At 53.4% G+C, this 25,354-nt stretch overlaps 2 protein-coding genes across 3 annotated transcripts in view; one reads left to right on the top strand and one right to left on the bottom strand.

The window, feature by feature from the left end:
* Positions 1–18,745, top strand: part of MAP3K3 (mitogen-activated protein kinase kinase kinase 3) — a 62,821-nt gene extending 44,076 nt beyond the window's left edge. For both annotated transcript variants that reach the window (XM_044247653.1, XM_044247655.1), the window contains 10 exons: positions 6,197–6,330; positions 9,235–9,308; positions 11,250–11,317; positions 11,531–11,623; positions 12,217–12,408; positions 12,964–13,112; positions 13,766–13,897; positions 14,215–14,344; positions 14,682–14,859; positions 15,962–18,745. In XM_044247653.1, the coding sequence (XP_044103588.1) occupies positions 6,197–6,330; positions 9,235–9,308; positions 11,250–11,317; positions 11,531–11,623; positions 12,217–12,408; positions 12,964–13,112; positions 13,766–13,897; positions 14,215–14,344; positions 14,682–14,859; positions 15,962–16,190 (1,379 nt within the window). In that variant the 3' untranslated portion in view covers positions 16,191–18,745. The remainder of the gene's footprint in view (positions 1–6,196; positions 6,331–9,234; positions 9,309–11,249; positions 11,318–11,530; positions 11,624–12,216; positions 12,409–12,963; positions 13,113–13,765; positions 13,898–14,214; positions 14,345–14,681; positions 14,860–15,961) is intronic.
* Positions 18,746–20,283: 1,538 nt separating this feature from the next.
* Positions 20,284–22,704, bottom strand: LIMD2 (LIM domain containing 2). Its single transcript, XM_044250369.1, has 5 exons — positions 22,614–22,704; positions 21,752–21,846; positions 21,508–21,552; positions 21,282–21,421; positions 20,284–21,206 (listed from the first exon to the last, which is right to left on the bottom strand). Exons 2-5 carry the CDS (start codon positions 21,791–21,793, stop codon positions 21,047–21,049), a joined length of 387 nt encoding a protein of 128 aa, XP_044106304.1. The 5' UTR covers positions 21,794–21,846; positions 22,614–22,704; the 3' UTR covers positions 20,284–21,046.
* Positions 22,705–25,354: the final 2,650 nt, after the last annotated feature.

The raw sequence follows: 25,354 nt of genomic DNA, 5'->3' as shown, positions 1-25,354 counted from the left end.
AATCTTAAAAAAAAGAAAAGAAAAGAAAACATCAGAGCTGCCACACGAAGGAAAGATTTACTGAGCATAGAGATTTTCCTGGCACAGGACAGTGCACCTGCCAGACACAATCACAAAAGAAGGTGGTGGGTTGGGAGAACCACGACTGGCATGGAGTATGGCGGATGTGAGGGAAGAAGTGGGCGGAAACTGCCAGCCTTTCCATAGAGCCAAGAAATGGCCTAGGTTATTTCTAACTGGAATGACTAGGGACAGGCATTCTGTGGAGGAGCTATTTGAACTGGATCTTTAGAGATGGTAGGGGATTTCAGTAGATAAGGATGAAGGGGGAAAGCTTTTCAGCTATCTGTGGAGATTTCACTTGGCCTTCAGCCTGGCTGATCAATTTAAAGGAGAATAAAGAAGCTGAGAAAGGATCCCTGGGCCACCCCTAAGGAGCCTGGACTTCCCTTGGGCTTGTTTGGTAGACAGTGGGAAGCCATTAACCAAGGGACCAAATGTTGGTCCCTTATGCCCATCTCTGTTACAGTGCTCATCATATTATCTTACTCTCTTTTCTCTCCCTCTCAAACTCCCTTTTTGTTTATTCATTTATTCATTTAGGATTTAATTGGCCAAGTATCAGCTGTGTGCAGGAAACATGGGAAGCAAAAAAGACCTGGCTCCTACCCCTGTGGCTCTTATAGCTGAATGGGAAGACAAACACTTGTCATGATGAGACTGTTGTGTAATTTATAGCCTGTGACCGAAAGGAGTATGGTGCCAGGGGCATGCATCCTAATTTTGGGGCCAGGAAAGTCTTAACCTATGATCTGGAGTGTGAATGATGCAAAGGGGAAGCAGGGAAGAGAGTGCCAGGCAGGGAGAGCTACACCTGTGGAGGCCCCAAGAACAACGGAACGAGGCAGAGGAATGGACTGAGGCTGGAGAGGGAGGCAGAAGCTTGTGGTCCATGATGAAGATTTTGGTCCTTAATGTTGAAAGCAGTAAAAATCCACTCTCTGGTTTTTAAAGTGAACAGGAATAGGTGGTATGACATACTCGGATTTGTGTCCTGAAAAGATTACTCTAGATACAGTGTGGAGAACAGATTGCAGGGGAGCCAGAACAGACCAAAGGGGAAACCACGTTAAGCTAATGTAGTTTGGTCCAGGTGAAGAAGACAGAAGTTTGGATTAGGCTAGTGACAGCAGTGGAGAGAGGAAGGCACAGATGGATTTGAGACATTTAGAAGGTAAAGCCAACAGAACATGGTGTTGCTTGGTTCTCAAAGTGTGGTCTGGGAACTTGGGGTGGGGGCGGTCCCTGAGATCATTTCAGGAAGTCTATGATTTGCCTTTTTACTCCATTCTCTCATGAGTATGAGTGGAGTTTTCCATAGGTCACCCGACTGAGGTGATGTCATTGCTCTGATGGCTAATGGAATGTGTGCTCATGTATTAGTGGGTTTTCAAAATGTTTGAGCTTTAATTTCTAATATAGCGAATATCAGTTGATATAACCCACTAATAAAAGCTCTTCAATGTTCTTGATTTTTAAAAATTTTTAAAAATTATTTATTTGACAGAGAGAGATCACAAGTAGGCAGAGAAGGGGGAAGGGGGAAGCAGGTTCCCCACTGAGCAGAGAGCCTGATGTGGGGCTCAATCCCAGGACCCTGAGATCATGACCTGAGCCGAAGGCAGAGGCTTAACCCACTGAGCCACCCAGGCACCCCTGTTCTTGATTTTTAAAGTGTAAAAGGGTTCTAAGAGGTTTAAGAACCACTGTGGGATTGGATTGACTTTGTGAATGTTGAAAGAGCAAGAGGTTAAGTTACTGGTTTATGGATCTGGATAAATGGCCCTGCCTTTCACTGGACAGTAACGAGAGATGGGAGCCTGGTTTCCCATGCTGAGAAGAGGCAGACCTGATGTTTTAGATAGGTTGAATTGGAGGTGGCTTTGAGACAGCTAAGAGGAGCTATCAAATGAACAGGTAGATATATAGGTCTCTACCTCAAAGGAGAGGAAATCAGGATGAGAAAAAAAAAATTAGAAATTGTCCAGGTGAAGCCACAGGTCCAGATGAGAGGCCCTAGGCAAAGACTACAGAGGAAGAAGAAGCCGAGAGCTGAGCCTTAGGAACTCAGACACTTAGTGGCCAACTAGAGGAGGATGAACCTGCAAAGGACAACAGATAGGAGTGAACAGAGAAACAGGAGAGGGTGGGAAGAGGCCTTACATGGTACCAGCCAGGCTGGAAGGGGTAAGAGACACAACTTGTTGTTTTCATCCACAGTTGTCTGAATGCTTGCTGTGCTGGGTAGTGTAAGGCCTTCTGGAAGTAGAAGAAAACAGGAAGAGGGGAGAATCAGTTTTTTAAGTATCAGGCATGAGAAGTCCTTGCAATAGAAACGGGGTTAAGGGGCACCTGGGTGGCTCAGTAGGTTGGGCCACTGCCTTCGGCTAGGGTCATGGTCTCGGGGTCCTGGGATCAAGTCCCGCATCGGGGGGTCTCTGCTCTGCCTACTTGTGATCTCTCTCTGTCAAATAAATAAATAAAATCTTTAAAAAAAAAAAAGAAGAAGAAGAAGAAGAAGGAAACGGGGTTAAAAGAGAAGCCTTAGCAATTCAGCCCCCAAGCAGGAGGAGCAAGGGGGCTTTGCCTTCCTCCCTCCCCCAATATGAAGTAACCTGTGAGTATTTAGTGTGAAATGGCAACATGAGGGTCATTCAGCCCCCATGGCACCATTTTCAGTGATGGGAAGGTGCAAGGTAGCCCAATTCGTGCTATTTCTTTGAACTTCTTCCTTATACTGAATTGAAAATCTGCCTTCCCTCACTTTACCCAGTGACTATGGTACTGCTCTCTTGAGCAACACAGATACAAAGATAACACCTTTCATATGACAGGTTTTAACTGTTCGAAACCAGCTGTCATGTTTGTGTTTTGTTTGCCCCATCATAATATACATACCTTGAATTTAATTTTTTTTCAAACCAATGAGTCTATTAATAGAACTAGTTCATGCTGAAAGACAAAAATAAGCAACAAACAAAAACAACAACTAGGTAATGAGTTAACCTAAAAGACCCCTGTGGGGAGATCTTCAGACAAGGCAGGTGGAATTTCCCTAGGTGACAGTGCACTTCCTTATATCTTTGCCCATAGAAATTCTGCCCACCTTTGAAGCTGAGCTCAAGCACCATTTTTTTCTATAATATGTTGAGTGGTGCCCTTAAACCACGCAGCCAAGTCTCAAATGCAGGACTTGTCCCTGCCACATTCTGACTTCCACTGGGTCTAATGCATCTCCTTAAGTGCCTTTGTCTCTGGTCCTACTCCATCTTGCTCCTCGTCATGCTGCCGCAGTCCCACAGTGAAGCAAGCCAGATTGCAGCCCCTAAAAAACGGGCAGTGGGGGAGTGGAGGCCATCAGTTCTTTCAAAGAGTTTGGCTGTGAAAGAGAAACAGAGGTCGGTTAGTGGCTTACAGGAGAGGCAAGAAGGAAGGTCAAGGCTATAAACTAGAGACTGAGCATGCTCACGAAGAAGGGAGGCTCAGAGTCAGCTGAAAAGGGAATGACGCAGGTGCCAAGGGGACATGGGGAAGGTGACTTCTGCTGCAGGTGACATGGGGAGTGCAGGTGGAGGGTGCCTGATGCCTTGGGAACGGGGAGGGGAGGAAAAAATTCAGGCAGAGGAGGAGAGAGTATTGAAAAGATGAGGTAACTTGCAGGGAGCCCCTGGCAGCAGCTGGTTACAGAGCTGTGCGCAGCGCAGGCCTCCTGCCCTGGTTCAGTTCGAAGAGTGGAGCCCCCCATCACACAGGGCAGCTTCTTTCACCTCCACCGGTTTTCCTCCTCGCCTTAAACTCTTCTGTGATGCCGGATGAGACCAGAAACTATTTAGTAGTGGTGGCAACTTCAAAATCAGATGGGAATTTTGGAAGTTGAAACATCCAGGATGTTCTCAGGGTCTTAAGGGATGAAATGTTGAGAAGCTCTGTTCTGCACAGCCTGGTCCAGTGGGAGCACACCGAAAAATACTGCTCAAGATTTCCCAGAGTTGATTCCTCCCCCAGTCTCATCTACCCAGCAAGAGACAGCAGGATTTCGAGAAAATAGTTGATGGCCAAAACAGCTATCTCTTTGTACTTGCAATGACCTGCACATTAACACTGACCCCAAACCCTAAAACTCCCTGCAGAGGGAACTTCCTGACTGCATCAGCTTCCTGACCAGAGTCTCCTATGGAAGGGTCAGAATCGGAGAGCCAGTCTTTCAGCTTTCGGTGAGAGTTTTGCTCGGACTTTGCACTATGGGTTAAGGAGACAGCGAGGGCTGGCATGCCCTGGGAGAACTACAGCCGGTCAGCAGCTTCAAGCCGTGGCTTTCTCCTTGTGTGTAGAACACCTTGGTGCAGAGCTGTGGGCTGCTCTGCACACAGGACGATGACTCTGCTTTGTTGCTTCAGCTGCTGCTGATGGGGCCCCCTTGACACAAACAGCCTCATGAGAACAGAGCAAGTTCCAACTGGAATGCTAGGGAAGGGCATCCCAGAGAGCTTGCCATCCCCACCACACCTGCCTTCCAAGGCCTAGAATAAGTTGTCTTGCATAGTACTGTGGTTGTACTATCTATTTCACTGCTGTCTTTGTTAATATGTTACAACATGTCTTTGTTAATAATGGGCACATTGGTGAGTCTAGCAGCCCAGCATCCTGACCCGTTAAGGTCCCTGTCTCATTTCTTCTTGATGGCTGTTGTATGTCTCATTAGCCCCCAATTTCTGAATTGAAGATAAAAACAAAACTGAAAATGCTCTGGAGCAGTTCTGCCAACTCCTGGTTTTTCCATTTGCTTCCTCTGATAGCCATTGGTTTGGGGAGACTTCCCTTTCCTGCCCCAAGCTGTGGGCCTGTGCACAATAGCCCCTGGCCCACTGCCCATCAGATAGCAAGGCTGGCTCTCTGCAGGCAGCGGTGTGTATTGGAAAAAGTGAAAGTCTCTGGCTGGAAATAAAAGCTCAGAGAACCTTTGCTATTTTCCCCCAGCCTCTCCTGGGTCTGTAGGGCTGGCCTCATACAAGCCAGTCCCATCCTACCTGTAAAACCAGGGGAGAGTTCAGTGGCAACTGGTAAAGGAGAGAATGGGTGTCCAGGGCCTTGGGTATTTTATCCCAGGGAGGCTTCACCTAGATAATCCCTGTAACAGACTGAGGGCAGTTCATCCTGTCTGGGGATACTTTGGACCACTGTCTGGGACTTCATCAATAAGTAAGTTTTTCTTCCTCTCTAATTAGTCCCTTACAAGAGATATTTTTGGTTCATTCTCTGTCAGATGTGTAAGACCTTTTCACTCCAGAGTGTATTGGTCGGGGTTCAGGTGCACAGGGTAGAATCCATTCTAACTAGTTTGGGGAAGAAGAAACTTAGCGCACATCCTGGTTTACAGAGTGATTGTAGAGAAAGAAACAGATTCTAGGTTAAGAAGCCACAGAGCTCCTCCTTCTTCTGTAACCAGGAAGCTACCAGATTCAGAAGCACAGTGCCCCTCTGCCCTGGTCCACAGCACGTACATAGGAATGACTGCATCTGCGTCTTGATGTCAGGAAAACTGGACTCCAGGTGTGGGGCCTCTGCTAATAACGCTGCGTACAAACCAGGGCTCCTGTGACTGTGCCCAGGAGCAGTAGGAGCCGCAGGCAGCCAACTAAATCTCACCCAAGCACATCTGATTGGCCAGACCTTAGGGGGTCTTAGGAATAATAGCTTTTAGCTGATTAACTTCTGAAATATAGGAAGCCATACTAGAAAGTTAGAATGGGTCTTTTTTTTTCTTCTTAAGATTTCATTTATTTATTTGACAGAGAGATAGCAAGAGAGGGAACACAAGCAAGGGGAGTGGGAGAGGGAGAAGCAAGCTCCCTGCTGACTTGGGGCTCAGTCCCAGGATCCTGGAATTATGACCTGAGCTGAAGGCAGACACTTAATGCTTAATGACTGAGCCACCCAGGCGCCCCAGTAGAATGGATCTTGAGTCTAACCCATTTGTATCTGCCACATAGAGTGAAGGAAATAAATGGAATTCTGCTGAGTTCCTACCTGGTACCAGCCTCTGCAACAGATGTTTGGTCTGACCTCACCTCCTCTCTGCTGCTCTCTGCCACACATTCTGGGCTCTGTTGTAAAAGGTCTTGTTTCTGTGCTCTAGGCTCCCAGAACCCTGGCCGAAGCTCGCCTCCCCCTGGCTACGTGCCTGAGCGACAGCAGCGCATTGCCCGGCAGGGTTCCTACACCAGCATCAACAGTGAGGGGGAGTTCATCCCGGAGACCAGCGAGCAGTGTGTGAGTATAGGGCTCGGGGTGCGCCTTGGCATGTGTCCAACCAAGGTTGTAATGGGGTTTCTCCGTGGGAATGGGACAGAGCTAAGGGATTTGAACCCCATCCAGTAGCTCCTTTGTAAACTAGGCCTTCCCAGATACGGATTATTCTTTTTAGGGGCCAACTGTTAATTCCTGCCGTGAACAGTGTGTAAACTACCAGGCACCTTGGTGTTGGATGAGCAATTGACAGATATTTGCTCTGCTGAGCTGCTCTCAGTGGGCTCCCTGCAGAACCCCACTCTGCCATTGGAACCCTTCCTTACAACTGCCGGTGAAAGCAGCAGAGTTGAACATATGACCAATCCTAAACTGACAGATTTTGTAGTTCATCAGCCATACTTTAGTTTTACTATTTCTTGATGAAAGGTAGGGGGTGTACCATATCCAAATTACACTATAGAAATGCTTACTTTGGGTGAGTTTTTATGATGGTAGCTATATTAGTCATCTGTTCCTACACAACAAATTACCACAAACTTAACAGTTTAAAAACACCATACAGTTATTATTTTATAATTTCCCTGGGTAAGGAACCTAGGCATGATTTAATGGGGTCCTCCATTCAGGGCTCCTTCTTCTTGCTGTCTGTTGATCAGGGGCCACTCTGAGCTCCTAGAAGCCACTTTCAGTTCCTTGGTACATGGCTCTATTACAGTGTGGCAGCTTTTACAAGGCCAGAGGAGAATCTCTTGCTTTGGTCTGTAATAAAGATGGAGTCATCAAACGTAACGTAATCACAGGAATGAATATGCCACCCCCTTTGCCATAGTCTTGACTAGAAGCAATCAGTTCTACCCTTACTTTAGGGGAGGGGTTTATACAAGACTGTGACTCACTGTGGCGGCCACCCTTAGGGTATGCCCACCACAATGGCTCACCCATCTTCAGGGCTAACTTTTTAACTAGTGGCTCACTTGAGGAAAATGGCATTTTGGCTTCGTGAACTCAGCAAGAGTGAGATCTTCAGCTTCATTGTGAAGTCTTTTTGATAAGCTTGCTTTGATTGCATAAGAGAAAGATCCGCTCTTAAAAATGTTTAGGATTTGGTCTGGGAAAGGGAAATTTCTTAAGAGCAAAGCATCCAATACAAGGGCCAGTACCACCACACGAGGGATTTTACAGAGAACTGATCCTTATAACTTTTCTTTCCCCTAAAACTCATTCTTCAAACTTTTCTTTCCCAGTGATAGCTAATTTCTATAAAGCATTATCCAAAGTACATAGACTAAGGGAAGCCCTTTACATCGCTGCTGTTTTTTTTCCTGTAATTCCTGCTTTCCAGATAAATTTATGTTTAGAGCAGTGACCTGGGGTGCTTTTAGTTAAGGATTCACTTGTTGGGTATTTTACTGACCATCCTTTCTGTTTTCTCTAGCCAGAGCACTTCTGGCCATCAGCTGTGTTAGAGGTGACTCGGTGTAAAATCCGAGATTGCGAATGAGTTCACTGCTTTTGTCTCTGTCCTTCCCCATGGACCTATATCCTGGTCCCTTTACATCTTTGCTTTACCTGGCTACTCTTGGAAGGTGTGGGAGTATTGGACTCCTAGTGAGGACAGATTTTTAGACAGAGGCCAAAGAAGAAATGCCTTGGTCCTTCCCCTTAGCTAAAATGAATTGTTCCTCGTAACCAGCAATTCAAGATAAATCCACCTAACAGAGACCAAAACAGTGTAGTATATAGTGAAAGAATATTCAACTGGGACTTTCTTGAAAAGTGAAACTAAGATAGGTTTATTTTGTTTTTTTCTTTCATCAGATTAAGGTAGTAGTTGCATCTGTTTGCTAATTTTTAGAATGAACAAAAGCATGATTCATGTTAAGTTTTTTGGCTTAATTTTTCTAACAGAAATTTTGCTGGCACAATGTAACCTCCTTTACTTCCCCTTTGACGGCTGCGACACTGTTATAAAGAGGGCCCTTTTTTACAGAAGCCTTCATAGGATTCAGTGGATTTTCCAAAGGCCTCTCTTGAATCTTTGGTGTTCTTCATCCTTCATCATCATGCCTTTCGTGTTACTGTATTTGCACATTCTTCTGTTAACTGGTCTCACTTTTAAATTATGGGCAAGATGGACCCTAGTATTAAATAGGAAAGGGTAATTTGAGTTGGAAACTAATTTTATGAATGTTGTTAGTGAATTCTCATAATTCTGATTTTTGCTTCCCTCTGTAGTGTTTAACTTTGGATCTCAGACCATGAATACTCTGATAAGGAATCCACCCACGGGCAAAATGAAGGGACATGAGTTGGAGACAAAGCTAACCTGAAGGCTTTTTGTTACCTCATTGACCAAGGGCTAGAGAAACATTTTAACTTACGTAGATACCTACTGCCTCCCTTTGAGAACCAGGAACATTCTTCATCTGTATCAGCTGCATAATGCTAGTTTCGTGACTTGAAACAATTCTCCTAACCTTCCTAGACCTGCAGTGGCCTGTGAAACAAGGGCAATACTTGCCTCTGTAAATTTTAAAATTATGAAGTGTAAACAGAAACATTACAGTCCCACCCGTACGCCATGGAAGCCTCTGCGGGGTAGTACCAGCTTCCGTGCCGGGCTCCCAGTGTTCATGAGCCAACAAAATGCCAACGCGAGAAGTAGTGTCTCTGCTTTGCTCGCCTGGCAGAGCTCCTTGGGATGCTGGCCAGGCATTTTTCTCCCTCCTGGGAAGTTGCCTTTCAAACTACAGGGGAGAATGGTACCTTCCTAACTGTTCTTCCCACTGCACAGGCAGAGAAAGGGTACTTTCATAGTTTGACAAAAAGGACTCTTTGCTGGCCTTGGCTAGGTCAGTGAGCCCTGAGTTACCTAGCTGGGCCTGGAGCTGGGGCTGGGGTTTTATTGTGTGACTTGCCTTGCAGATACTGGATCCCCTGAGCAGTGCTGAAAATTCCTTGTCAGGAAGCTGCCAATCCTTGGACAGGTCGGCAGACAGGTATGGGACTGTGGCTGCTTTGGGGGCTAGTGCGTAGGCATGTTTGGGACTGGTGGGCTGAGGAAACAGAGTTAGCCAGTATGTCTCTGATCTAGACGGCAGTCTGCAGGTCCACGGTTAAAACATCATGCTTCTGGGGAAGAAACCTCTTTATGGGATGCCTAGCCCTCTCCTTAATTTTTCAAGTACTGTGAGAATGTTATGTTTGTGTAATTAGGTGAGTGTAACAGTAGCTCACAAGAGCAAGTCACATGCATTAAATGTTTGCTCTGTTATCCCAACCGCTTTACTTGTTTTTAGTTTCTGTGTAATACATGCAGTTCGAGTGCCTTTGGCCTCATTGCTGTGATCTGGCCTGAGAAGTAGTGAACCTTCAATGTTTTGGGGGCAGATATTGAATTCTTACCCGTGCATTTACTTTCTTTTTTTTTTTTTTTTCCTCCAAGTGTTTCTGATGGAGTAAGAAACTGGGATAGAAAAACCAGAAAACGAAATATCCAGACTGCCTAGCTTACCACAGTATCTGCTTGGTGTGTAATCTTGTTCTCACACTTTAGGAGGGAACAAGTGCTGTCTTTTACATACCAAATGGTTCTATAGAGCCGGTTCACCCATCAGCAGGGGTATGTTTAGAGTTGGCTTTGGCACTGATCCAGCCAGTCTCTCACATTGACCTTGTTATGCCCAATAGCATATTTGATCATGGCTGGCTGGGCTTAGGGCTGGACCAAGTTTAGGGATTTTTTTTTTCCTTTGTGTAACTGATAAATTGTTCACATGGGTACTGGCCAAATTTGTACTTTGTCTTTCCTAACAGATCTACAAACTGATGAACACTGTCCTCCCTCTAGACGTCATAGAGTACAGTCATAGTTACTTGTTGGTGCCCAGTTCATAGCATTGCTTGGGGCTTGCTCTTCAACCAGGGGAGCAAGGAGGCCCAGGTAAAAGTGCCAGGAGCTGCTGCCACAAACTGAAGACTGCCAGGATAGGGACTGACTCTGATTTTGGATTATCTCCTAAGCTTTATGGCCAAGCAGGGCTGGGAGGTGGGGTGGGCAGCAGAACAAGACCATGGAAGGTCTAGTAGTTGTGAAGTAGGAGGCGGCCCCCATGTCATTGCCTTGACTGTTTCTGACCCGGGGCCCTCTCAAAAGGCAGTATCACATGGAAGGTAGAGGACCATTCCAGTGAATTCTAGGAAAGATAGCGGAACATATCCACTTGATCCTTGGGTTTTGCCTCTGTCCCTCCAATGCTTTGTTTTCATTTCCTTGGGAATAAAACCCAGTGACCTGGACTTACTCCTTTGAGGCCTGGCCTCACTTGAGCATAGGGCTTTCTTCTCCTCCTTACAGGATCTGGAGCCTCATAGAGCCCACCTCCCCATCAAATATAAGTCAAATAGCTTCCCTTAATCTCTCCATTCCTCAGTTTCCCTATCTCTAAAGTGGGGTGCTGCTTAGTCTGAAAGGAAGATACTTGGTGGTGTTATTTTTATTACTGCCTTGAGCAAGAGATGTTTTGCAACTCATTCCCTGTTACCAAGGTGGGAGGAAAGGGCGAGAAGGGAAAATGGTGTGCCAGATTCCAAGGTGGAGTTTTCAAGGGCTGGATGAATTGATTCTTCCAGGACCTGTCAGATTTGGACCTCAAACTCTTAAAGAGAAAGCAGTAGGCCGAACTCAGAAAAGGGCTGTTTCTCTCAAACTCTGCTTCCCTCCCAAACTGTGAGGAAAGATTACACACCAAGCAGGCATTGTGGTAAGCTAGGCAGTCTGGATATTTTGTTTTCTGGTTTTTCTGTCCCGTGTAATGATGCAGGAGGGAGTCAGAAAAGAGAATCTATCTGGAGATCCTGTCTTCTGCCCTCATGGGAAGCTTTTTGAAGTAGGCTGAAGTCTACATTGTGATTTTGTTTTTTTTTTTTTTTTTTTCCAGCCCATCCTTCCGCAAATCAAGAATGTCCCGAGCTCAGAGCTTCCCAGACAACAGACAGGAGTTCTCGGGTGAGTTCCCCAGATCCTGGAAGAGCACCACGGGGTATCTGGTTGGGACAGCAGGCATTCTGCTTTTGGTAGCCAAGTTGGGAAGCCAGGACTGTATTCTAACTCTCCTCTGGCCTGCTGCTCTGAGGTCTCAGGTGACACAGGGGCTTAAATGGCTCACTCACACCGAGCTGCCCCAAATCAGCAATTCCTCATCTCCTCTGTCTTACTCAGATCGGGAAACTCAGCTGTATGACAAAGGGGTCAAAGGTGGAACCTACCCCCGGCGCTACCACGTGTCTGTGCACCACAAGGACTACAACGAGGGTGAGTAATGCCTCTACCCTGCCCCCTGCTGGCTGCCTCAGAATGGACATGGGTAGAGCTTTGCCATTCAAAAGCCACTGCCAGCGGCTGGGCCCAGGCCCTCCAGGCCAAATGTTCTCTTTATTCCTGAGGAGCTGTGGCCACACTTGAGGCACTAGAGACAGAGGGGAGATGGGTGGAAGGGCGGTGTTCGGAAACCAAGATGCTGCCGCTGGGAACACTGTCCTTGGTCTGAATCCCTAGTGTGCCCCATGGTGCTCGCTCTCCAGCGCCCTCTTCTGCCCCATGGCAGCAGACAGAATGGAGCTTCCGTAAAGGTTTAGGTTTACGAAGACAGACTGCAGCAGTGGATTGGCCTTGTGAGTGATGTGGTGCTGAGGGTTAGCCCTGTGCCTTCCTTTTGGCCAGGGCTTCCTGAACCATCCGTGGCTGCTTCCTAATTTCCTGCTTTTGTCCTGATTCTCAGGGTGCTTGGGACATTAGCCATTCTGGCATGGATTAGGTAAAAGGGCAGATGGGATGATGTGGTTTGCACATTTAGCCCCGTGGCCAGGGGTCTGACTTGCTCTACCCTGGCTCCTGCATCCCTTCAGGCAGAAGAACGTTTCCACGAATACGGCGTCATCAAGGCAACCTCTTTACCCTGGTGCCGTCCAGCCGCTCCCTGAGCACAAATGGCGAGAACATGGGTCTGGCAGTGCAATACCTGGACCCCAGAGGGCGCCTGCGGAGTGCGGACAGCGAGAATGCCCTCTCCGTGCAGGAGAGGAATGTGCCGACCAAGTGTGAGGAATGGGCCCTGGCCAGAATGGAATGCCCAGGGGGTGCTCAGACAGGTGGCAGGGCAGGAGGCCAGAGGTCCCCTGGGGCTGACCCAGAGGTCAGCAGGAGGCTGTGGCCCAGCCTCACCACACTGGAAGAGCCTGTAGGTCGGCAGCAGATCCCCTGGACCTTAGGCCTCACTCCGCTGTGGTGTGGCATGCCACTCCCCCTCTCCGGTCTTTAGTCTCTCTGTGTTTAAACGGACTCCTCAGTCTTTGCCATATTCAGATGTTTAGGGACTTAGGAAGTAAAGGTATCTGATCCATTCAGAGGAGTGTTTAACCATGACGGTAGCCAGTCCTCTGTCTCTCAGGACTCGGACTCAGCGGTCTCACTGGTCAGGGAGGGCACTGAGCCTGCTCCGGATGGGGGTGGAGATGCTGGGCTGAGAGATGGGAGGGTGCTGGGTGAGCAGGGTCTTGAGCCGGAGGTCCCATCACAGAGCCTCTGGAGACTAACAGAAGATCTCAGTAAATAATGGGCCTGAGCTAATGCTCCTTCCTTCCATTCTCCTATAGCTCCTAGTGCCCCCATCAATTGGCGCCGTGGGAAGCTCCTGGGCCAGGGTGCCTTTGGCAGGGTCTATCTGTGCTATGATGTGGACACAGGACGTGAACTTGCTTCCAAACAAGTCCAGTTTGATCCAGACAGCCCTGAGACAAGCAAGGTACTGCCTTCCCCATGGTCTGGCTTCCAGTTACCCACCCTTAACAGAAATTCCTGTCTCACTGTGTAGATTAACTGCTCAAAAAGCTACACGTTGCTTCCCCCATCATTCTTCAAGTTCCCTTGCTCTCCACCCTGGCCATGGCCATGGGGTGAAGAGACTATGGTCCAAAGAAGCATTAGATCCCCTGGGGGAGGCATTAGGTATAAGGAGCTGAGTTGATGCCAAAGTACCAAACCACCGGCGCTGAGAGGCAGTGGCCAGCGCCACAAAGAGCAGTACCTGCCCACCCTCCCCAAGGAATGCCTCTCACCCCTCATCCAGGAAGGAGCTTAGCTTTGGAGTTCAGCTTCGAGTGTGGCCTACACTTCAATCTCAGTGAACAAATGCAGCAGTTACCTTAACTCAGTCCCTACACCCATTCTCCCACCCCAGCGTCTGCCTTCTTCTAGCCTGGGAGTGCCACTGTCCCATGGGTCGCCCAGCATTGCATCCCAGGGCCAGATGGTTAAGAGAGTTCCCCTTTGCTCCAGCTGAAGTTCCCAAGGCAGACAGACCCCTCCAAGGTCACTTATTAGGGCAACCGGAGCTGATTCCAGGTGGGCAGGAACGGGACCCTGCAAGTCAGGGTAACCCCCAGGCCCCTCCCTTAGGAGGTGAGCGCTCTGGAGTGTGAGATCCAGCTGCTGAAGAACCTGCAGCACGAGCGCATAGTGCAGTACTACGGCTGCCTGCGGGACCGTGCCGAGAAGACTCTGACCATCTTCATGGAGTACATGCCGGGGGTACGTGCTCCTCCATGCGTGTGGGACACCCACAAAAGAGGCCACCCTGACCTGAGGCTTATAAGGTGGTGGTACTGTCGAGTAAGGACTGCCTGTACCTGGAGCGGTGGGGCCTCCCTCCTGGATTTCGGTCATACGTTGCTTAAGGGGACCGTTCTGGTTACTCTGCCTGGTTACCCACCCCCAACAAAGCCAGGAGCATCGCTCACTGGGATTGCCTGAATCACTCCTTTGTTGCAATGCTGGGGGCTGGAAATAGTCGTGCCCCCCTCCCTATCCTTTTCTGAACTGACTCCCTCTGACTCCTGTGGCTGCAGGGCTCAGTGAAAGACCAGCTGAAGGCCTACGGAGCTCTGACAGAGAGTGTGACCCGCAAGTATACCCGGCAGATCCTGGAGGGCATGTCCTACCTGCATAGCAACATGATCGTTCACCGAGACATCAAGGGTGAGCAGGCACGGGCTGTGGGGTCCCCGAGACCTGGTCACTTAACCATTCTGAATTTTCTGAAAAGTGAGACTCTAATTTCTTCCTTGGGATGTTGGTATGGATTGATTGGGTAATTGGGGAAGCCACTTGTAGAGTGCTGTGCAGGTGTTGGCCATGGTGGTGATCGTTTTGTGCTATAGGGCGGAGCCAGTGGCACTCCGTGCACGTCATGTCTCATTCATGGTAGTCTCCGTCCTCCCCTGCCGCCCCGTGACCTGGTGGTGAGGGGAAGAGGGTGGATGGTAGAAAGTGTTCTAGGGCCCAGAGTTGTAGCCTCTGCCCTTTCATGCCTTAGGAGCCAACATCCTCCGAGATTCTGCCGGGAACGTGAAGCTGGGGGACTTCGGGGCCAGCAAGCGTCTGCAGACCATCTGCATGTCAGGCACAGGCATGCGCTCGGTCACTGGCACGCCCTACTGGATGAGCCCCGAGGTGATCAGTGGTGAGGGCTACGGAAGGAAGGCAGACGTGTGGTGAGTGCTGAGGACGTGCGGGGATGGCCTCTCCACGTCTGGGCTGTCATGACCCTAACTTGGAAATGAGCTGTGGGGGTTGTGCATTGTGGTGGGAGGAAGAGGAGACTCACCTCTCAGTAGCCAGGCCAGGAGGCAGGCTCCCTGAGTGCAGGACGTCGGTGCCCACCCCGGCACATATGGCAAGTGCATGGCCTTTACCCCAAATAGCGCCTGTCTGCTACTGATGAGAACTTGGGCCATGGAAGACATCCCTAGTGTTTGCTAAATTCCTAACAGAAGCAGCACCAGTCTGAAGGCCTGGGTCAGTCTCTGAATCGTAGCAGGATTCTTTCTTTCCTAGCATTCAGATGGCCTGTGTTTGCTCTATCTTCCTTCTTGTGCATCCTCTGAAAGGGCCTGGAAGTTGTGAGAGCATCTCTTCCCCTCAGAACGGTATTGTGGTGGGCTGAGTAATGGTTCCCCAAAGATGCCCATGTAGTAACCCACGCCCTGTTAATGTTTCCTTATGTGTCAGCAAGGCCTTTGCAGATAATGCTGAATTGAAGGATTTTTGAGATGGGGAGCTTATCCTGGATTATCCACGGTGGCTCAGGATAATTGGAGTCCTTACGAAAGGGAGGCCACAGGTGAGAGTAGATAGCAAGAGATGGGACAGTGGAAGCAAGAGACTGGACTGGTATAAGGACGGGCCGTGAAACAAGGAGTGCTGCAGCCACTAGAGCAGAGCCTCCAGAAGGAACAGTCCCTGCTGACCCGTTGACTTTAGCCCGTTGAGACTAGCTCTAGACTTCTGATCTCCAGAATACATTTTTGTTATGTCTTATGCTCATGGTAATTTGTTACAGTGGCAATAGGAAGCTAACACGATGATCTCAGAGCTCTTTCTGTCCATGCCAAGGGGACTCTTCCCCAATCTAAAGATTCACCCAAGTGGGTGTAGGTCAATGAAGCCCTTGTAGATGAGGCCTTGGGGACCCCCTACAGAGGTGTCAACCCTCAGCTTGCCCAGTCCTTCCTCAGGGTGTTCTGAGAAAGGTACCTCCTTTCATGATGGTGAGCAAGTCAGGGAGCCTGGGATGACATGGGATTCTCTCTCCAGGAGCTTGGGCTGCACTGTGGTAGAGATGCTGACAGAGAAACCACCTTGGGCAGAGTATGAAGCCATGGCTGCCATTTTCAAGATCGCCACCCAGCCCACCAATCCTCAGCTGCCGTCCCACATCTCTGAGCACGGCCGGGACTTCCTGAGGCGCATATTTGTGGAGGCCCGCCAGAGACCTTCAGCTGAGGAGCTGCTCACACACCACTTTGCACAGCTCGTGTACTGAGCTCGCAAGGCACACTGTTGCCAGCTGCCCCTGCTGCACGGGCAAGGGGCTGCCGAGGGGCTCCGCGAAGTTGCTGCTTCTCCCAGGCAGTGCTGTGGACCATGGGGCTCCAGTCCAACCAGCGTTTGTCTGCGCCCCTTCCACCACTGGGGCTCAGAGCCACGGTGGGGTGGCTGCAGCCTCAAGGACTGGGAGCCCCCAGCCTGCCAGACCTGAGAGCTCCAGCATCCTAAGCTCCACGTGGAGGGGAAGGGGCTAGGAACAGTGTGCGAAGTGCTGAGGGCCTTCCCCTCAGGGCTATGTGTTGACGCCGCAGTCAGCGCCAAAGCCCCACGGGTCTCGGGCCCAGGACGGACATGAGGGTCTGAATAGTGTTACTTTCATTCAGAGTGTTATTGTGTTTCTCCTCCCATGTCTGGAGACCACCAGGGCATCTCTGGGCTGGATTAGCCCAGCCAAGCCTGAGGTAAAGCCCAGCATCCCACAGCCAATGGAAGGCAGAGGCTGGGGCTATGCTCTCCCCGGAGCCCCCAGGTCAGCTTCGCCAGTCCCTGTCCTTTACCAAAGATGAATGAAGCAAATGTTATGCTGCCTTATTCAGGGAAGGAGGAGCCCATCCTGCCTGCCCCCATGACCCCGCACCCCCCCTCCCCCAGCAGGGGCTTGAGGTGTGGAACTGCCCCCACTTGGGGGGGGAGACCCCGTTTTGTCAATGCAATTGTCTCTGTTTTACAAGTTGGAGTCACTCTTATGCTGTATCCAGTTTCTAAACTGGAGACTGTGTGCCCTCGGGCTCTAAGTATCCCTGTTGTGGGCTTGGGCCTTGGGCTGGATTGGAAAGAGCTGAAGGTAATGGCCTTTGTGTTCCTGACCTGGCACCTTTTCCCCCACTGGAGCAGAAAGGAAGATGGACAGCGTGGTGAGGAGATCTGACCCAGCTGGCTGCCCTGAGCCCTGGGCAGGCTCTTCTGGATAGCCAGGGAAGCCGGATCAGGCTGTCTGTGATTCGTGACCCTGCTAGGCCAGAGCCCTCTCTGCCTGGTAGAAGGGAGAGCCCGTAAGATGTCACCAACTCTGTCCCAGACTACCATCTCTGTTCCTCCTTGGCCAGCCTCGCCCATCCCCATGAGGTCTCACCCCTTTCCCTTCTTAGCGGAGGAATGGTAGCAGGGGTCGGGGAGCCAGTATCTCCAAGCAGCTTAGAGTTGGCCTTATTTACCTCAGCCTGGGCGCTGGTCTTTTCTTCCGGCCCCTCCCCTCCAAAATGTGCCTATTGCTAGAGCTCCTCCCTCCCAACACCCAGTTTCCTTGGGAGTTGTCATGAAAGGAACAACAACAACAACAATAACAACGCCAGTGCCCAGGGATGGGCCTCTCTGGGGAGCTTGGGATTAGCGCCAGGCAGCTCATTGCCAGCCATGCCCACTTCCCCTTGGGCACCAGAACAAGCCAAAGCCTTCGTTGTATGTTGACGATGCACTTTTATGAATGTAGTTTCTATCGCTGTTTTTAGCCTTTTCACATCATGTAATGTGAGGCCTTGTACTTGTTAATTTATATCTCAGATCATATTTGATGGTTTTTATATATATCAATTCTAGATTGTTACAGGTGATGGACGCCTCAAGAGAGAGAAGAGAAAACGAAAGCAGCTGGTTTTGCAGGAATGTGTGTTGCACGGTGCCAGTTGGGCCTGAGCCCCTCTGTTTCCATCCTTTTCCCCCAGGGGCCTCTGTCAGGCACCCCAGCTCAGCCCTCTGAAGACAGTGAGCATGCGCTCCTGTCTCCACCTCAGCCCTGGCCCAGGGTGGGGACTGGCCCCTCAACTTGACCAAAGCCGCCACGTGGCAGCTCGGCCTCTCCACGACTCCATCCTGATGGCTGTAGCACTCTCCTTGGGCCCACACCCCGGTCCCCAGTCCCTGTTCCCCAAGAGGAAACAGCATGGTGCGGATGCGACAAGACGACTCTGTGTGTCCCAGCTTCAGGCTCTCACAGAGCCCCACCTCCTGGGGTCTTACCTCACAGGGAATGGGTTTTCCAAGTGAATTTGCAAACAGGCCAACAAACACTGCACTCCAAAAAAATGAAAGACCCTGATTTTTTTTGTGTGCCAAAAACTGTGGACATGCTGGCTCAGCATCCTCAGGACCAAGCTGTTGCTTAATTTTAATTTATTGTCTTTATATTAAATAACCCAGATAACAAGTTGTGGGCCTAGGACAGCCTGGGCCCGAGGATTCTAAAAGGCAGTCCCCGGCAGCCCCAGGCTTGCTGTGAGAAGGGCCGCGCTGCCATTTGCTCAGCATTCCATGGGCTACGTCAGCCTTGGCCAGACCTACGTGGGGAGGCCAGGGCTGGGGACAGTCCACACTCCGCCGCCCTCCTGCCCCTCCTGCCCCTCCTATCCACCTCAGCTCTGTGTCTGTGTCTGAATTGTGGATCGTGCAGAAGAACCTGCGGCCATAGTTATTGGACTATATCTCGACCGAGGGCTTGCAGTGCAAAGCCAGGCCAGTGTCGCGCATTACTTACAATAAAAGGGATCATTTATACCCAAGGGGTCCTGTGGCAATGCTTCCAGTTGGGGAGTGGAGACAGTAGGTGTTTTCCCAGGAGGAGCAGGTATGGTGCCTGGTAGCCAGCTTGGGTCCCTCAGCGGGGAACTTGAAGTGACTCCAAGCAGGGTCCTAGGCAGGGATGACTTGGTTGAGACCACTGCTAGCTCAGAGGTGGTTCCCTTCTCTCCCCACTTCCAGGAGCTCTGCGGAGTGTGCTTCTGTTGGGACTGATTATCAAGCTGGTACTGTCAGCCGCCCCCGACCCAAGGGTCACCAGTGGCTGGGGTCCAGAACTTCATGGCGTCTAGGAGTCTTCTCGGTGCAGGGAAGTCCTCCCCGGAGCCGTGTTCTGCAGGGCAAGGCTCAGTCATCTCCAGGAGCCACCTCTCTGTTATCTTCCCCTGGCCTATCGGCGGCTGATGCTTAGCTCAGAGCAAGGAGAGACTGCCCTTTCCCCATCTGAGGCCTCCCGTGCAGAATTTGGGCCAGCTTTGAATGAGCCTCTCGGTGCTCCTCATGCTGAAGACCCAGTGCCACCTCTGCTGAGAAGCAGCTCTGCTGCAAGGGGCAGCGTCCACTTCTCACAGCACAGTGGCCCATCTGCTACCAGTTTGAGTACCCGCTCCCTACCCTGACCTATGGGCTTGGCATCACTTAGGAACTTACGGTCTTATATCGGGTGCAGTGGCAGCATGTCCCCCAGGAGTCAGCCCTCTGGCTCTACCAGTTCATGTAGCCCACGGACAGTTTGGGGAAATCAGAACAGATGGGTCTGGGACAGACATCCCGGATTTCCCACATATAATCCGCTCGGGGTGCGGGTGTCTGGGGGCCTCCAGGTTGGCTTTGCTTGCCCTGCAGTAAACTTGTCCCTCAGAGTAGCAGATAAGCTGTTTTCTCCTTGGACAACCTGAGACAGGGACGGTGGCTGCCCTACTCTAGAGCTTGAAAAAGCAAGGGGAAGAGGACAGATGGGGAAGTACACAGTGAGCTACAGAACTTTCAACAGTACTTGCTGAATCTGCTGGTTTCCACCATCCTTTGCTGATTTCCAGGGCAAGGGGGTTCCAGACAAGGACTCAGCAGAAGGGTTCTGCCTTGCAGTATACTGAAAGGCAGTGAGGCCATGGGCCATCACCTACTGATGGCCTGACCCTTTTTTTTTTTTTTTTTTTTTTTAAGTAAGTTCCACACTCAGTGCAGGGTGAGCTCAAGAGTTGTATCCTCTACCGACTGAGCCAGCTGTCCTGACTCTCCTGTAACCGACCCAAGGCTGAGAAGCAAAGTGGAATTTCCGTTCTAAAACCACTCTGGTTATGACAGCACGGAGGCCTGGCTGTTGAAAAAAGAGCACCCCCTCTTTTTCTCAGGCTGGTGTCATTTTCTTCACACCCATCACCAGCCCCACCCCCCACCCCAATCAAGGCCAGGAGTGCTCTGGGCTGACCATGTCACCTGTCACTTCTGCATCCTTCCTGCCACAAAGTCCCCCACCCCCCGACCACTGCCCCATCAGGCCACATAATACAGAGTCAGAATCTGTTAAAACATGTTTAAAACAGGGTTGATCACAACAGTCAGAACCGGCAGCAACGGGGGACAAGAGGAGAGGAGCGTGGCCCATGCCAGACCCCAGCCAGTCTCTGGCTCTCAGCAGGGCAGGTGCTTTAGCTTCTGCTTCTTGACTCCGGTGGTGCAAGATGGGTCCCAAGCCCCACTGGGCATGCCCCGCCTCTTGTTTCAGGGGAGGGCGGGGCTAATCCACTTCCCCCTCCCTACCCCACCCCCAAGGCTTTCGTGGGCATTCTGTGAGGCCCAGCCAGGGCACGCTGGCTCTCCTTCCTCCGGTCTCCATGGCTCAGAACCAGGCTAAGGGCAGAGGTAGATGGGGAGACATGGGGGCCCCAGAGGGCCCCAGGTGGCAGTGAGGGAGCTTGGAACCCTGAGGGGGCATGGTGACTCCTTGCTGGAGAAAAGGCACCTAGATAGGGAAGCTGGGCCTGGGGGCCTCCCAGGGGGCCAGGGGTGAGGTGGGGTAGGCTGAAAGAAGTCGGAAGCAGGGTGGTGAGCAAAACCCAATCCTGGTTCCCAAACGACCCCCCCCACCCTGGCCCCAGGGAGAATGAAGGAACCCTGGAGCTGAGCCCTGCCCCCCAGCCCTCTGCCTGAGCAAGATGGCTTTATCCCCATCCCACCCTGCCCCCCAACCCAAGCCCAGGTCCAATCTCTTTCCCACCCTTCCCTCTGCCCCTCTCCAGGTCCTCTTCTACAGAGACAGTGGATGGCAGAGGGGCCTCAGGCCGTCTTGGTGCCGGAGTCCACCTCCTTGTGGGCCCAAAGCTCCTTATGCTGCTTCCGGCCGAAGCCCTCATCGTAGTTGCCTTTGCTCTTAAACAGCTGCTGAAAGTGGGGTTTGCAGTAAAACTCCCCGTGCAGTGCGGCGTAGCTGCCCAGGCTGCAGAAGCAGAACAACTGTGGTCAGGTCAGGTCAGGGCTGGCAGGCGAGGGCAGGGGCAGGGCAAGGGCGCACCTCAGCTTGGTGTGACAGTGCTTGCAACAGAAGCAAGAGTTGTGGAAAATGAGCTTGTCGGCCACCAGCCGCTCCATGGGGTACACGGTCTTCTGGCAGGCGGCACAGCTCTCCTTCACCTGGGCCCGAAGGCTGAAGGACTGTTGGGGGGAGAGAGTCAGCCAGGGGCCTGACCCGTGCCCATCCCTTCTCCCCACCCCCAACACTCCACTCTCAGGGGCCCTACCTTGGAGCGCTGGACAGTGCTGCCTGCACCGCTGCCTTTGGCTTCCTAAGGGAGAAGGCCAGTCAGGGCCAGGTCAGAGGGATGCCCCAGACCATGACTGCGGTAACCAACTCAGAACCCAGGCGCTTGTCGGGGTGGGGGTGGAGGGTCAGGGCAAAGGGTGACAAACCTGCCGCCCCTCACCCCTTCACCCCAGGCCAGACGTCTGAAGGAGAGGAGCCCTCCCGCCCCGCTGATCACCTACATGAGAGGGGGTGGCCTGGGCGGCTTCTGCAGCCTGGAACATGGCTCGGTGGGGGTGATGGAGGCCCCAGGTGGAGACGCGGCACCCGCTGGGTTCTGCAAGGGGAAGTCGGTCGGTCGGGCCCCACAAGCCCTTCCCTAGCCTACAGGGTGGGGTGGGAGTGTTTACAGGCAGGGGACTGGGGGGCTGCGGTTGGGACTTTCCCTAAGTCATTTCCTGTTGCTCTGGGTCTTGCCACTTCCGCCCCTCACCCACCTCTCCCTTTCGCCCGCCCGCCCCCCACGCTGCTCCCCAAGGGACAGAGATCCCTGAGTGGAACCATGTGTCGGGGGAAGAACAGAGTTAGCCGGGAGCGGCGGGGGAGGGGGCGCCGCGCAGCCGCCGTGGGTGCCCTGTAGCTCGGGACCCCGCCTGGACTAGGGGAGGTCAGTGGCGAGCGGGCCGGGCGGGGCTTCGGTGAGAATCCGCTGGCCCGGCCTGACCCCGGCCCAAGGCTGCCGAGGTCGCCGGTGCCCCCCGCTCGGCCGGCCCAGCCCCTGGACAGCGCTCCCGGGCTGCGCGCCCGCCCCGCCCGGCAGACCCGCCGCCCGCGCGCCCCGCTTCTAGCCCCCGGGCCCGCGAGGACCGGACCCCAAACCCGGGACCCCCGCGGACGCAGCCAGAGGGATTCGGCTGCGTCCTCGCTCGGAGGCCCGCCCGGGAGGGCGGCCGCTGGCCTCGGGGTTCCGGGCGAGAGCGACGGGCGGGGGCGCTGGGCGTCGGGACCCCGCAAGCGTCGGTCCTTGCGCCCGCACCCCCACCTCGGCGCCCGGGTTTGTGAGACGGATGCAGGCCCCCTCCCCGGCCCGCCCGCGGGTCTCACCGGGGCCCCGGCCTGGGCCGCGGGGCGGGGGGTCTGTCTCCGGGGGACGCCTCGGGTGCGAGGAGGGCGCGAGCTGCCGCCGCTGCCAGTGGTCCCCGAGCGGCCGCCGCCGCCACCGCCTTATCGCGGCGCCGCCCCCGCCGGCCCCCGCCCCGCGCCCGCCCATTGGCTCCGCCGCGCCCGGAGCCGCCTCCGGGGCCCCGGCGCCGCCGCCGACCCCCTCTGTGCTTTGTCTTTCCCTCGCTCTCAGTCCCCTGCCTTTGTCTGCCCCCCGCCCCGACCCCGCACTCCGGGCACTCGCACCGTCCCCGCAGGCCCCGCGCTCGCCGGCCTCGAGAAGCCGGCAGCCCCGTCGGCCCGCTCGGGACCCAGGCAAGGCCCGGAGCGGGAGTGTATCGCACGCCTCAGGGCGAGGACGAGTTCAGGTTGAGACGCCTGGGGTCCCGGGACAAACGGCGCTCCCGGCGACGCCCCTGCGGCGGGAAAGGATCACTGGGGCGCTCCTGGGCCTTTCGCTGCCTCAGTTTCCCCCGGTTGGCCCCCGTGCGGGCCCGGCGCTCCGTGGGCCCTGCGGTTTGACAGACCCCGCGGGGGCGGCCCCGTCCGGGATCCCACGCCCCCTCCGGCCGCTCAGTCCTCCGGCCGCCAGAGGCCGCCCCCGCTCGGCCGCGGGAGGAAGAAGGTAGCGGCGGCCGGCACGCGGTCACGCCACGCGAGGCTGCGAGGCCCGGCGTCCGCGTGCTCTGCCCCCAGGCTACACGAGGGGGCCGGCGGGACCACCGCCCCTCAGCGCTTTCTCCTGCGACCCCATAGACAAGGGCCCCGGGAGGCTCCAAGGCCCGCCGTCCTGAAGCGTTTCTGTGGCGGGTTTTTGCGGCCGTAGGAACCCCGGGTTCCTGCGGGCGGGCGCCGTGGCCTGCGAGAGGGCACTCCCTCCGGGGGAAGAGATTTCCATCCTTCAGACAAGCAAGTCTCTCGGCGCACCCTAACCCCACTTTACACAAGGGAGAGGCCTGAGGCTCCGAAGTGCCTGGTTCCAAGGAACAAAGCGAGAGCAGCAGGGCTGGCGTCAGAAGCCGCGCCCCCCGCCCCTGGCTCCCTACTCCCTGCCCCTCTGCCCGGCGGCGGCCGCGGCCCCAGCACCCGGCAAGACAGGTCGGAGGCGCGCAGGAGGCAGGTGACCCGCACCCACTGGTGGGGGTAGCGCTCAGCCGTGCTGCGCACATGGGGCAGCGGCTTCCTGGAGGGATCTCTGCCGGGAGACCCGGGTCTCCTTCGCCCCAGGGACTGGCGGGCTCTGCCTGCCGTCTGGCTGGAAGCTGTTCCCAAACAGCCCTAAACATAGCTTGTTCCCACACTGTGGCAGGAATAGAACTAGTGGCTCCAGAGCACGGCCCACACACGCGCCAGGGAACAGAACAACTCAGCGCCCCCGTCCCCGGCAGGGGAGGCCGGGGAGGCGGCAGGCTTCCCCAGCCCCGAGACTGTTCCCTCAGTTCCCGCAGGGCCCCTCAGGGCTCGTAGGCGGCGCTCAGCTTTTCCTCCCCAGCCTCCTGCCCCTCTCTGGAGCAAGATTTACGTATGGGTGGAGATGCAGGCCCAGGCCTCCCTGGCTGGGGTGTGTGTGTGCGTGTCACACTTCTGAAATTGTGTTTATGTGCATCTTTCCTGGCAGTGTGCACAGCAGCCACCAATTCTCAAAGGCGTCCGCCCTGATGCAGGAAGGTGCGGCCCTCCCCGGCACCGGCAGCACTGGGAGCACGGAGAGCACCGGGAGCAGCAGGCAGCCTGGCCCCCTCCCCTGCCCAGGACGAGTCTGCAGGGGCAACTGCGCAGCCCCCACAGAAGCAGCAGCTTGGGCGCGGAGTATGAGCTGACCACAGGTGAAGCAGCTCAGAAGGAAAGAAACAGGCTGATAATGGTGTTGAGAAAGGGGAACTTGAGGTCTAAGGAGGAGATGAGCTGGGCAGGGGTTAAGGAGGAAAGCTGGAAACAAAGGTGACCTGGCCTCCCCACTCGGCCTCACTGTGGGTATCCATTCCCTCTACCTCAACCCCTGTAACTGCCCAAAGGAAGAGGGGTTTTATTGTTCGTTTCTAAACTGGTATTAAAATTTCCGAGGGAAGGGAAAGTGAGAGCATTCGAGGGTTCAAAGCAGCTTTAGAGAAGAGGGAGGGGCACTTCCTTAATCTGACATTTTTAGTGCCTGAGCCAGAGAAGGGTTCCTTACCCCTAAGGGACCAGCAGGGGGTAAGGTGCCCATGCAGGCTGGGAAGCACCATGGAGACGAAGGGCGGAATCACCCCCTTGCCCAGGTTCATTGGCCACCAGCCAGGATGACAGAGAGGGGACAGATCTGGGTCTTAGGTTACCTGCTCTTTGGGTATTAGTTCCAGGGGTAAGGAGACACTGCAAGTCATGTTACAGAACAAAACCCTCCACCTCCTTTCCTGCCAAAGATGAGCCTCTTCTGCCTCCACTCCTAGTGGCCCGGAAGTGGGGCCTGCGGAAGGGCTAGTCTTTGGCACCTAGGCTTTCCAGCCCCAAAGTGGTTTGATGGCTAAGTGAGGCTAAAATGAATAGCCTCACATTTCTGGGTGTGAGGAGACAGCTCTATGTCTGTTATGAGGCTTTCTTAATGAAAGTGGTTACAGCCATGCTTCTGCGTGCACTCCTGGGACCGCTCTGGGACAGAGAATGTGGGACTGGGTGACTATATGGCCAGCACACAGCAATGCCAC

This window comes from Neovison vison, chromosome 5 (genome assembly GCF_020171115.1).
Source record: "Neovison vison isolate M4711 chromosome 5, ASM_NN_V1, whole genome shotgun sequence".
NCBI classification, from domain to species: Eukaryota; Metazoa; Chordata; class Mammalia; order Carnivora; family Mustelidae; genus Neogale; species Neogale vison.
Note: the sequence above shows the minus strand (reverse complement) of the source record. Positions and strands in the feature narration are given on the sequence as shown.

Coding starts and splice junctions, on each gene's coding strand:
- LIMD2 (XM_044250369.1), bottom strand. CDS start 21,793: ATGTTCCAGGCTGCAGAAGCCGCCCAGGCCACCCCCTCTCAT. Junction 21,553..21,751: donor CCCAGGCCACCCCCTCTCAT/GTAGGTGATCAG, acceptor CTTCTCCCTTAG/GAAGCCAAAGGCAGCGGTGC. Junction 21,207..21,281: donor CACTGTCACACCAAGCTGAG/GTGCGCCCTTGC, acceptor CTGCTTCTGCAG/CCTGGGCAGCTACGCCGCAC.